This window comes from Serinus canaria, chromosome 1A, assembly GCF_022539315.1.
Source record: "Serinus canaria isolate serCan28SL12 chromosome 1A, serCan2020, whole genome shotgun sequence".
NCBI classification, from domain to species: Eukaryota; Metazoa; Chordata; class Aves; order Passeriformes; family Fringillidae; genus Serinus; species Serinus canaria.
The window spans coordinates 58,390,166-58,402,810 of NC_066314.1; the positions used below are offsets into that span (position 1 = coordinate 58,390,166).

The window sequence follows — 12,645 nt, forward strand, 5'->3', positions numbered from 1 at the left end:
ACTATATAAAGGTGGGAGGAAGGAGGAAGGAGAAGGAGAAAAAGAAAGGATCATGTTTGAAGTGATGGCATTTCTCTTCCCAAGTCACTGTTATATATGATGGAGCCCTGCTCTCCTGGAGATGACTGAACTCCTGCCTGCCCATGGGAAGCAGTGAATCAATTCCTTGTTTTTCTTTTCTTGTGTGTGCAGCTTTTTGCTTTCTCTATTAAACTGTCTTTATCCCAGCCCATGAGTTTTCCACCTTTTATCCTTCCAGTTCTCTCCCTGATCCCTCTGGGGTGGGTGTGAGTGAGTGGCTGTGTGGGGCTCAGCTGCCAGCTTGGGTGAAACCACGACAATGACTGCAGCTTATATCTTCATTTCATCTGATTTTTAAGTGGTTTGCATGCCTAGTCAATACCTTACTATCTGTCCTCAAGGGCAATAATATTTATTAATTAACTTGAAGATGCTATCAAACAACTTGAGTTTGAAAATACAGAGACAGATCACGCCATTGGCTTTATTGGTGTCAGGTGACAGAGCAGTATTTCGGCAAACATTGCAGCATACAAGCAGAAATAAGTGCACAAGAAGAAAAATAAGGAGGCTACAAGGTTATTTTCTAGTTGCCAGTAACAACCCTAACATTTGTAGCCTAATTCTCACTTTTCAGTTTATGCTGTTGACTCAGAAAGCATTTGTGAGGTTTGGAGCTAATGAACAATACTTACCTGCACATAATTTAAAAAATGCAATGAACTTCCTCTTAACCAGCCAGTTCAATACTGAATGCAATACTCTCATTGCTTGTTGCTCCTCAGAGGCACTCTGAGCTTGATGCTGCCTGTTGCACACAGGCTCCTTTGCATGCAAATATAGAAATTAGAAATGTCTCACCTTGTCCATAGTGGTGGCTGGTTGTAAATAAGTCACCATCACCTGCGTGCCAGCACAATATCTCATGGATGAGGCTCTCCTAGAGCTACTGAAGCTCTCTTTTCTGCAGAAACCAATGCATGGCACCCAGAGAGCTTTACACAACTCTTATCCACACTGAATCACCATTTGCTGAGCTGGAAGGAACCCACAGATATCATCAGGTCCAGCTGGGGAATGTCACTGGGGAAGCGCCTTAGGCATGCACAGACATGACAGAGTCTTGGAGAGATGAGGATTCGTCTTGAAGAGACCACCATCAGCCAAAGGCTGGCACTGGATTTACCTGTACACAGAGGTAAATCCCACTGATACCAGCTGGAGATGCTCAGTATTTATGCAGCTTCTAAAGTGAGGCCACTTCTGGAGATGTTTTAACCTGGAATCCCATTTTAGAGATCTGGTTTTGAAAGGTGGGAGGCAAGCGACCCCACTCACTTTTATCCAGGCACATTCCTCTGTTTCCACAGTAGTGGAACAGGAATGTGCTGCACTCACAATTACATATTTGCAGCAACACACCACTGTGTGTGGCAGTAGGATGGCTTTTAGACTTTCTGGACCTCAGGTGCTTTTTGCTCCTAAAACCATTAAAAGCCTATTTACTGAAGCAGCCCATGAGACAAACATAAGACACACAGAAATAACAACTGAAGTGAGAGAGACCCTCTGAACTCTATGAAATATTTACAAACAGCTTTAGGAGCCCTGGGATGAAGTGAAGTACTTTCAAGCAGAGACAGAAAACCTAATGGATATAAAAATCCTTTTTTAGCTCTTGGTGAGATTTGTTTTCAAAGACCTAGCTATGATAGGAGAAAATGTATTAGGTCATCCTGTCTGCCTCCTCCTGCTCCAGGAGAGAAGTGGTCTCAGTGCTATATTTTATAACAGTTGGCTCAGCCCAGCTCTGCCTGACTCAGACAACAATAACCAAACCCCCTTCTTGGGAACCTTCTCAGTTTTTCTAAGCATTTCACTTTGTGGAATTTCCCCCAATATTCCACCCAAAACAATTCAACACAGTATGTATAAAGATGCTTTGATGTCATGATTATCATGCTGTTGACTTCATATATTTTCCCTTAGACAACCCTAAATAACTTCCCAGCCAGTGTGGTGGTGATGTCTCTCTAACATCTGCCTAGAGTTATGCTCCTCCCCATCTGAACATATTATTGCTGTGCTCTGCTGTGACTGAGCCTTCACAAGAAATTCTTTTCTTTCAGATGTTTTCCTGTCTGTTCCTTCCTCTTTGTATTCAAGACATTATTATTATTATTATTATTATTATTATTATTATTATTATTATTATTATTATTATTATTATTATTATTATTATTATTATTATTATTATTATTATTATTATTATGCTGCTTGAGGATAAGGACAAGGAAAAGAAAGAATGAAAAGACAAAACCACCTTTTTTCATGCTACCCCAGCTGTGCAGGCACAGAAAGATCCATTTGAAATAGCTGACCTACACATAATTCAAGTTTTACCTCTAGGATTTGTGATAAGGGTATTGTTTTCATTTCTGCCTTCTCTTATTTGCCTCATACAATCTTTTTTCCTCTTAAATTTTTGTTAGAACCTTTGAGTTTTCCATTGTTGTTTGGACAGTTTAGAGACATGATACTGCACCTACAGGAAGTTAACCAGGAAGAGTTTCTGCTCTTACACAACTCAGTATCAAGATGATGAAGAGAGAATGTCCCCTTGAAGGATTTTCTTTTCAGAATCTACTGCCAAGGGACTGTGCAAGAAATTTCACAACAGTTACAGAGGAGAACTGAGTTTAAGGAAATTGATCTGAGATCCCCATAGCATTTCTTTTTCTTGCTTATTATCCTTTCTGCTTTAAAAGAACACAAAACACAGTCATTCCCTCATCAAAGTAGCCTTTCAAATTTGTGAATCTTTTCAAAAACATAAAATCATAAAACATTAAATTTGTGAATCTTTTCATCTTTGTTGATTTTTTAAAATTATCATAAAATAGCCTTCAAACTCAAAGTGGCAGAGGAAGATGTACACAGATACTTCAAATTTTCAAAAATATTTATAGTTTAAGAAACAACTGTGATTTTTAAAATTTTTACTTTCTGACCAAATTAAGATTTTTTCAGCATTTGACACTTTAAACATTTAAAGTAGAACTGCAAACAAAGTAACATACCACACCTTATCTTATGTGTTAAAAATGTCCTTAGCTGTTGCATAGAACCATGTCTCTGAAACAACAGAGCTCCAGGTGCTACCACAGGAGCCAGACTAAGCTGCCCATGACAAGGTTCTCCTGGGGTAAACTCCCAGACTTGAAGCAGCTTAACCTTATGACGCTCTTCACTAAGGGATCATTATTCTAATTTTACTCTTGGGGAAGCAAAGGCAAGCAAGACAAAGCATTTATCTAAAACCTTAGAGAAATTCAGGTGCATTTCACTGTGAGCTGTGTAAACTCAGCATGCTGTTTTAATAAGTAGAACAGACTCTTTCCACATTAGGAGAAACTTTGTTCAAGTTATTACTTTTCTGAGCAGAGCACAGATCTTTTAAAGCACTGGTAGCTCTGCCAGAAAGCAAGACTGAAGGATTTTTTTTCTTTCCACCATTACAAAGTAGAGTCACATGCAAGAGAGCTTCTGCCTGTCTGCAGGGCTTGCAATAGTAAGAGGTTCTGGCAATAGCTGCACTCCCTATAGGATATATACAGCAACTGGGTCAGCCTGTTTACAAAATAGCTTGTGATTATCACAGCAGTGCTCAACAGCTATGAATACATCATACCAGAGTCTAATTAAAGACAGGCATAGCTAAAGCACTGCAAAATAAAGAAACAGTGGCACTTAATAAAACTGCTTAGGATTGGGAAGAGGTTAGTTTTTACTCTCAGTTAGCCCCTTGGAGGTCAGCTAACCAGGTTTATTCTGATCAAGAATTAAAACATACATCTTCTGAGGGTAGTCAGTTCATTTCCTCAGGAAAATAGTGAATTTTGTGACAAGACACAGCAGTTTCAATGGTGAAAAAAATAATTTTAAGGGAAAAACTGAAAATAAAGATCTAGTTAAACTTGGTAATTTGTACATAAAATGGATGTACATAAAACACCATTATACCAATAGCTGTATAAAGCATAAGTGCTCCTATCCTTACCCTTCAGAACGTAGCCAGAACTCTCCTTCCTCCCCTAAATACACCTACTGCATTATACCTCCTGTGATGCTTCAGGATTGACTCCAAATCTGTCTAGTCCCTGTGACTGATGAAATGCAGTCTGAAATGCCATGCTATTCCTAAATGACAGAGCACAGGCTAGAAGGGAGGTAGGAAAGTGCTTATTTCTATCCCAGCTATGGAAAGGAGAAGGCTGCATTTTCTGGAACAAAATAGTTATGCTAATGCTCCCAGCAAGCAATGGATTATACTAACACTAGGATATGCTCCCATTCTGGCTGAGTCATCATTATTTTAGGCTGAAGACTTAGGGGAAGGGAAACAACCATTTTTGAAAAGACCAAGTTCTAGCAAATGAGTATTACAGAAGAAAAATAATGAGAAATTAGGCAGGGCAACCTCTCTTGTACTATACTTTTTCAGAAAGAGGTTGTTTTTATTTGCTCCATCCATTTGCTTTTGTAAATGCTGATAAAAAAGGTGAAAATCAACGTTTCAGTCCATTTGTCTCACATCCCTTACTTCACAGGCACTTCCATCAGTTTCATCATGTTGCACAAGTATGTTATATATTGCTGTAAGTTACTCATAACCAAGTGTGCCCCCACACACAAAGCTTAAGGCCATTCACACTTCCTTTACAGAACCACAATTCCCTTTTTGATGCGTGCACACTTTTTGATCCCTTGCGTGTTTATATTGTGAAAGCTTTAAGAGTTTTGCAGCACCAGAAGAGATGATCTTGACTTTTTACCTTAAATAGCTGGGAAAACATTTTTATTTATTTTGGATTTAATTTTAGAAGTCATCAAAAGCTGTGCAGAGCTGCTGCAGTAGCTCTGCTGAAGAGGTTCACAATGCGTCCTTCTCTTCACCAAAGCAAGCAAGGTAACAACCTCACCCCTCACACTCCTAGCCAGAAAGTGTCAGGCAGCAGCAACCTTTCTACCTGGATAATTCTTTCCTGCCCAGTATGTAAGTCCATGCTGCCCTTCTTCCCAAAGATGAGTTCAAGGGAGCCAGACCATTCCCCTCAGCTGCATGCTCATGTCCCAGCACCACAAACTTCTTGGCAGGCCCCTGATAGGCTCCAGGTACTTCAGTACCAGACAGGTCACAACCCACAGACAACACATGGAACACAAAAATGGCTTAAGAACATTACAGTTGAGCAAAAGTTCTAAGTTACTAATAGGATTTTAAATTAGAATAAGAGAGAAACTTACCACTGCAGTACAGAGCAGTGCATATAAAATATTAACTTCTACAGCATTTGTTTGACTGTGGTGAGAACTCAGGTGCTTCTCCCACAACACTGCTGATTTCCTAAAATCAGCTTCTCTAACAGCTTAGAAAAGCAGGTAACATGAAGTAAGGACACTGAAGAAGAACTATGCAGCTCACCAGAAACACCTTTAAACACAATCAGCACCTCTTCAATTAATAACCTTGGTGAGGTAGAGCTGTTAACCTGTTACAAATTTATGCAGATCCACCAATAACTAACATTAGCAACCAAAGGAGCCTAGTGATAAAACCCCTACTGAATGCTAATAAAAATGTTCATTGTCTTAGGTAGTGTTTCATACATGTCTTCCAAGCAATCAGATTAAGTTTACTGTAAAAAATATTTAAAATTTCATTATTGCATATAATAGTTCCATTGTGATATGGATTTACTTAATATCTGAGCCTCTTCTGTTGTAGCATCTAAAAGTTTAGGGTACAATGAGAGTGCTGCGGGCAGGCAGTGGTTTGGGACACATTGTCCAGTGAAAAGCACAGAATAACAGGGTGTAACAGCAAATTAAAAAACTTAAAAACTTTAAAAAACTTTAAAAAAAAAATAGCACTAGAGCTACCTGAAATGAAACTAATTATAACAGGTAAGATTGACAAGCAGCTGCAGAAGCAGGAATCCTTGTTTTTTTTGTGGCCACACGTAAAACAGTGTTGATAATAATACAAGAAAGTAAACAGACAATGAAAAGCAAACAATTTCCAGATCAAGTAAAACTGAAACAGCTACAGGTGGTTTCAAGGAAAACATTGAGCACTTTTTCTTTTATTACTGTGCTGCAAGACACATTATATTTGAAGTATAGAAATTCAAAACCAGTAGAACTTCAAAGACACAAGTGCATTCCCAAGGTGGAGTCCACAATTTCACAGCGTGTTTCTTGTACCCCACACACAGCCCACATGCCAAGCCTTCTCCAGCCATTCCCCACCATTTCCAGAGCAGTCAGTTACACTGTTCAAGCAGCACTACTTCTTCTTGAGAGCTCTCTTTCCTTCTCCCTTCTTTGGTTTTTCCTTGCCACGGAGCTTTTTCAATCGCCTCATCTCCTCCTTGAAGTCCTGATGCTCATCCCTATGTGGGGAAGAAGGAATAAAGTTTACTCTTTTTCTTGGGTGCAGAGATATGAATAGTTCTTTGAACTACATGCTAATGAAAAAAAAACAAAAATCAAAACGTTTTTAACCATGAAGCCCATACTGAAGCTTGCTGCAATATATTCCATGTTACTCCTAGCAGTATCACTGAATAACATGAGAGATTTCCTCTGATACTTTCAGAACAGGGTTGTACTTTTCAGCCACAAAGGGTGTGTGCATATATGTATTATTTCAATTGCATTTTTTGATCCCCTTTGCTTAAATGAGCAGTAAAATGCAAAAATCAGCAAGAGACAAGAATAAGATTTTCCCCCTTGTTATCCAGCTCAGCAGTGCAGCGAGAGCACATTGTGTTTCTGTGTTCAGGTCATTAGCTCCTAGGGAAACAGGGCCATGCTGAGCAGTAATTACAGCACATGGCACTGCTCTCAGGTGACTTCAGGAATGAGTTATGAAGATGGCATCGGTACTGGGAGAATAGTAATAAGAAAGTAAAATAGGAAGGAGGATGAAGGGGTTGGCAGGGATAATTAATCCTCAATCACTTTCTAATAAATGCTATTAATCTGTCCCTGTATTTTTTTTAGTGCAAAGTGATTTTCAAAATCATAACTGCATCCTATGTGGCCTAAGATTGCTGCACTGCTATTTTTAAACACAACTTCTCTAAATAGAAACAAAAAGCTTGTGATTTATTACAGGCCTCATTAATCTATGATTCTTCATTACACATTTTTTTTCTTCTACCAACTCTCTGTACACAGCTAGAGAAGGAACTTAATAGGGGAAGGAAAAGAGTAAAGAACATTAGCATCATATTGAGGCTTTCTGTGTAAACAAACAGCCAGTCTAGGAAGTGTTGGCACACCTACCTAAAGCAAGAGCATCCTGGGTGCAATCCTTGATGGTTAGTATTGTCATACTAGCAACAAGTAATCTGTTTTGACCATACAGGGTTTGCAGCCCCACTTTCAAAGATTTTTTTAGTGCTACCTGATTGAAGTGAAAGAAGTGCACTTGACTCCTGCTGATGTTCTTCAACAGTACAATTCTCCCTGATACAGACTGTGTGAGTTAATTTAGAAATTAAGACAACTGGTTTGCATGAAGCGGGAATTAACAAGACTATTGAAATCACATTTGAATTTAATTTAATTTATTTTGAAGAAGAAAAAGGTCCTCTGGCCTAACAGAGACTGTCTCTTCTAAATTTCACTTATTAGTTGTTGAATGACAGAAATGTATGGTAAGTCTGCTGTTAACATTACCTCCCTGTAGCACATTCATGTGCCATATTTAGAACTATAGATGCATCTCTTGTCTATCAGAAAGGTTTCTTTTCTTCCCCACAAAGCAAATGCAGGAATTATTTCTTAGGTAACTGCTTGCCCACAACTAAACCTCCAGTCCTTCTCACAAAAGGTTCCAATTATGATAAAAGTTAGACAGCAGTCACTTTTGCTCTCCTTGCCCTCAGTGCCAACAATCAAGTGCCTACTTCCATATGCCATATTCAGAAGGAAACACTTCCCTTGAGGAAAACTGTCACCGTGTCCTCTTTGTGACCATCCAGTCACTGCCTGACCAGCCCCAACGTGTTTTTATTACCTTTGCTCTGTTTCTGTAATGACTTGATCTATGTACCCCCACTCTCCCCAAATGGTTTGTCCCAAGTTGCTTCCCTCCTCCCCCATGTCAATCCTCTAATTTCTGTTGATTCATTCCCCAATCTCCTCCCTGGGCCCCTGTCAATCACGTGGCCTCCCATCCCCTCTTTCTAGAACCTTCCAGCAGGGGTATCAAGTGATTGGTCAGAGGTTGGGGCCCTCCCTCAAAATTTTCCCCAACTCATTGCCCCCCCCACGTCTATCTCCCCGGTTTCTACACTTCAAGTTCTCCCCACTGGTTGTTCTGTGAATCCCTCGTTTCCACCATCCTGAAAACAACTAGAACGAGACTCCCAGCCACCCCCTTCCCATCTCCAAGCTGCTCCCACCCTCCAAGCACCTGTAGAGCCCGAAGTAGCGGAGTTTCTTCATGAGGGCGTAGTAGGTGTTGTGAGGGGGGTACCAGTTGTGCACCTCGTCCCTCTTAGCCAGGGGCTGCTCGCTGAACAGCTTCACCACCTTCATGGATTTGGAGTCCGTGGGCCTGACCACGTCGCCGAATATCTGGGCACTGAGCCGGGCCATGCGGAGGGCGTAGCTGGAAACGTTGGACATCTCCCCAGGAGCAGTGGGCACACACACACAGATGGACCTTCCTGCAAAAGCAGACAGCCACAGCTCTTCACCCAGCTCAGAGTAGAACCAGCTACCCCAGAATTAAGGCAAACAAAGGAATGTATCATCACTGAGCACTCATTTGACATCACATATTCCTTGCATAAAACCAGTCTAATACTTTAGCACATAATCCTGCTGATAAAGAACATCTGCATGAATTCCAGGACAATTCCCAGCCTACAGACAGCAATACCAACTACAGAAGTGCACTGCACCACAATTTACCATGGTTTATTAGCTGAACTCACTCAGCTTGCTCAAGACAACCTTTAAACTCCATCCACAGGAACAATTACAGTGTGAGGCTTTGCCAAAAATTGCACCCGTGTGATTCCGACTGCTGCACAAGCAAAAAGTAAGGCACCACTTGAACATACAGAGAAAATGACCTGGGAAGTTTTCCTTATGGAAGTTTCTCACCCTATTTAAAACATTGTTATAATAATCCATGTAACAATGAGCTATAAACAAATCATGTGTCTCTAGATGAATCACACAGATCTTTCCCACCTCAATTCCCTCCCCTTGATCATCTCCATCAGCTTTTTCTCCATTCACTTTTCAGTCTCTCACAATAACTATTCTTTTAGAGAGGAAAACAATAATTTTCCCATGCCATATTCTTTTTTCCAAGAAAATCAATCAGCAGCTTCCCAGTCTCTTTTAGTTATCTCTCACCTAAAAACCTCTGCAACAAAAATGCCCCGAAGAAAAAAACATTGGTATTATGCCACCAGACAACATCCACTCTGCTAAAGTAGCATGAGAAGGGTTTTCTTTCAGCTTTTCTAACCCTCCCCATTTTAAGTCTTCTTTACTCTTTCTTTGCAGAACTGGTTGTAGTAGACAAGAATAGGAACCCCATAGTCCTGTATCTGAAATAGTATTTTCTCTGTACTTTGCCTTTTTGAATGAGTGATATGTCTTCAGACAAATTCCTTCAAGAGCATGACACTGAGGTTAAAGTTTAAAATCTTGTTTTAAAAAATATTGTACAGCTGATTCCAGAATATGACCATAACAAATTAAAGATCATGGATAAGAATAATCATCAGGACAGTGCTAAGTCCACTTCAGTATGATCACACAGAGCCTGTTGTTTAATAACACAAATTTGGAGTATTCATAACCTCACATACATATCTTTGCTCATTGGAGGACCTGCTTTGATTTACTCCTGTTAGCAAAGCACTCTAAAGGTAGCAGGAAAAAAACACAAACATGAAAATAATACAAGTAATTTAAGAAGAGAGAAATATGGTGGAAGTAACAAAAGGGAAGGTAAACCATCAGAGACGTTGAGCTAAGGCAGTAGGCCTAGTGTGAGAACACAGAAGCTCTTAAATGATTACAGGGCAGCACTTCAACATGAGCAACTATTACAGGGGGAAATAATCACTAAATTTTGCTAAATCTTCTCTTTCAGAACAGCCAGTTCTAATTCCTGCATTCAGAGACAAAGCAAGTTGTCCCCCAAACTCTTCATCACAGGACTCCAAAAGTGTGTCTTTATCACCAGACTCAAACACACAACTTGCTTAATCTCTACTTACTGCAGCCTTAAAATGAAAATGCCTTTAGCTCCTGAGCAAAGCAAACCTGTGGTCTGAGGAACCCGATTTTCACTCCTGACTCGTTAAAGAATTGTAACAACCCAAGCTGAGGCTGCAGACTTCCATTAATGCTTGCCCGACTAAGAACGCTTGGGAGAGGAGCAAAGCGAAGGCTGCAGACTCCCAGAGCCTGTTCTAGGGTGATGCTGTGAGATGTTACACCTGTGAGACGAATGAGGACTTTCGTTATTGTCACTTCCAGCAATGACACCTATAGGATCGCCCACCAGGAGCTGGCACACCTACACCAACCCCCACGTTCAGTGCTGCCGCTCCACCAGCTCCCGGCTCCCTGCTCCCAAAGCCAAGCGCTCCCTCCCTGGGCTGCCTTATTCTTTATTCCCGATCCACCCGCTCGTTTCGGAGCGCTCCCTTCTCCCTCGGAGCGCGCCAGGAGAACGCTCTTTCCCCGGCGTTATTTCTGCATTGCCGGGGGGAAGACCAGGAAGCACGGGGGGAAAACCAGGCCGCCTCAGAGGCCAACCCGCGTCGGGCGCGACCCCGCCTCAGGCCTGGCCGGCCCCGCTTCCCTGAGGCACGGGAGCCCCGGGACGCGCCCGAGGGCTGCGGCTCCCGGGGACACGGCCCCGCCCGGCACCCCAGAGCCCGGTTCAGCTCGGCTCGGCCCCGCTCACCCCGCGCTGAGCCGCGGCCGGAGGAGCAGCGGCGCTGCCCGAGCGGAGGTGGCGCGCACGGGTGACGCGGGGGGCGGGACGGGCGGCCCAGGGAGGGACCTTCCTCCCTCTCCTCCTCCTGCTCCTCCTCGTCTCTGCTGTTCGTCCTCCTTCCTCTTCACCTTGGGCCTCGTCAGGTGCTGTCCTCGAGGTCGTGGAGCCGCGGAATCACAGAGTCTCCTGAGCTGGAAGTGGCCCTCAAGGATCACACCACGAGAGGGTCGCACCCTCTTGCGCCAAGAACAAACAAAACCTTTTCGTCGTGACTCCCTTTCTTTCATTTGCCCTACTGTAAGCACCTTTGCAGTTATATACGTAAATCTAATAACAAAATTATTAAAGTGGTTATCCTCATTGAAAGGATGACAAGTCTACATAGAACCTTATTCTTTGGTTTTGTCAGGGAAACCCTTCCCTGTTGTGACACATCCTGTCAGCAGCCTTGCTCCATAGAACAAGTGTTCAGGTTAATTTAGGCAAGCTGGTTTTACTCTTGGCAGAAGGCATGAGTTTACATGAAGAGCCGAAAGCCGGGTATCTTCACTCTTGACCCGGCTGCAAACTGGTACAAATGTCAAAATCTAGTTTTTCTGAAAAGAGATGAAAGGGAGAGTTTGGGAGCCACAAACATTTGTCATCCACTGTGTTTCCAAACCGCTTGGAGAGATTGTTTCTCTACTCCAAATTCAGGGCTCCTGTGCTCCTTGACAGTCCTTTCTCTCACTACTTTTGCTTCCATCCTGCTACCTGTTTTCGAAGATGGTTATTCAGGGGCATAAATATATCTCCCTTGGCAAACTCACCTGTGCAATCTCAGTCTTTCAGCACCAGTGTCCTCTTGGTCTCTTGCTGCTGGTGAAGGTGGTGAGATCGTCACTCACCTTCGTGCCCCAAACCTGGAGTGGGGTGTGTGCCCAGGGGAGCCCCTGAGGTGTGGGACTGGGCACCTGACCCTGCTATGCTTCTCCTGGCACCTCTCTGGCCACTGCCAATCCCATTAGAGATGAGCTTTCCCAGTGCTTGATTTATGCTAATTTTTAATCAGTGCCAGGAGGTGCTAAATCAGACTCTGTGCAAACATCTGAGTAAATGACAATTATGTGATTGCATTTATATGCCAAACGTGTAATGCCATCGAAGGAGCAAATTGGGTTTGTCTGGTTCGCCCTGTTTTCTAGAAGAGCAGATTCTGCCAAGCATTGAATAAATTGTTATTCTGTCATCCTCCCTTAATTAATTTTCTGTCACCTTTTCCATGCTTGTCACAGGCAGAGCAGCCTCACGGCCTGGGCAACCCAGTCCCCTTTCTTGTCCTATTTGAATATTGGCATGATCCTCTAATTTCATTTATATTCCTGATCTAGTGGAAGGTGTCCCTGCCCATGGCAGGGTGGGGTTGGAACTAGATGATATTTAAGGTCCCTTCTGACCCAAGCCTTTGTATGATTCTGTGATTATTAAGAATTAACATTAATGGAATTTCTTTAGCCAGTTATTCAAACACTGTCATATAAAAGTTCTGTAGATATTCTAATTTTAAAATGTTTGCTCTAGTAGATATTGTCTACCAT

At 42.1% G+C, this 12,645-nt stretch overlaps 1 protein-coding gene across 2 annotated transcripts; it reads right to left on the bottom strand.

Annotated features, from left to right (window-relative positions):
• Nucleotides 1–6,137: 6,137 nt before the first annotated feature.
• On the bottom strand, nucleotides 6,138–11,119 carry MRPS33 (mitochondrial ribosomal protein S33). Of its 2 annotated transcripts, XM_018918671.3 has the most exons (4): nucleotides 11,036–11,119; nucleotides 10,387–10,562; nucleotides 8,510–8,765; nucleotides 6,138–6,476 (listed from the first exon to the last, which is right to left on the bottom strand). In XM_018918671.3, exons 3-4 carry the CDS (start codon nucleotides 8,722–8,724, stop codon nucleotides 6,371–6,373), a joined length of 321 nt encoding a protein of 106 aa, XP_018774216.1. In that variant the 5' UTR covers nucleotides 8,725–8,765; nucleotides 10,387–10,562; nucleotides 11,036–11,119; the 3' UTR covers nucleotides 6,138–6,370. The 2 variants fall into 2 exon arrangements, with proteins under 2 accessions (XP_018774216.1, XP_009092393.1); XM_009094145.4 differs by lacking the exon at nucleotides 10,387–10,562 and having other exon boundaries at nucleotides 11,036–11,113.
• Nucleotides 11,120–12,645: the final 1,526 nt, after the last annotated feature.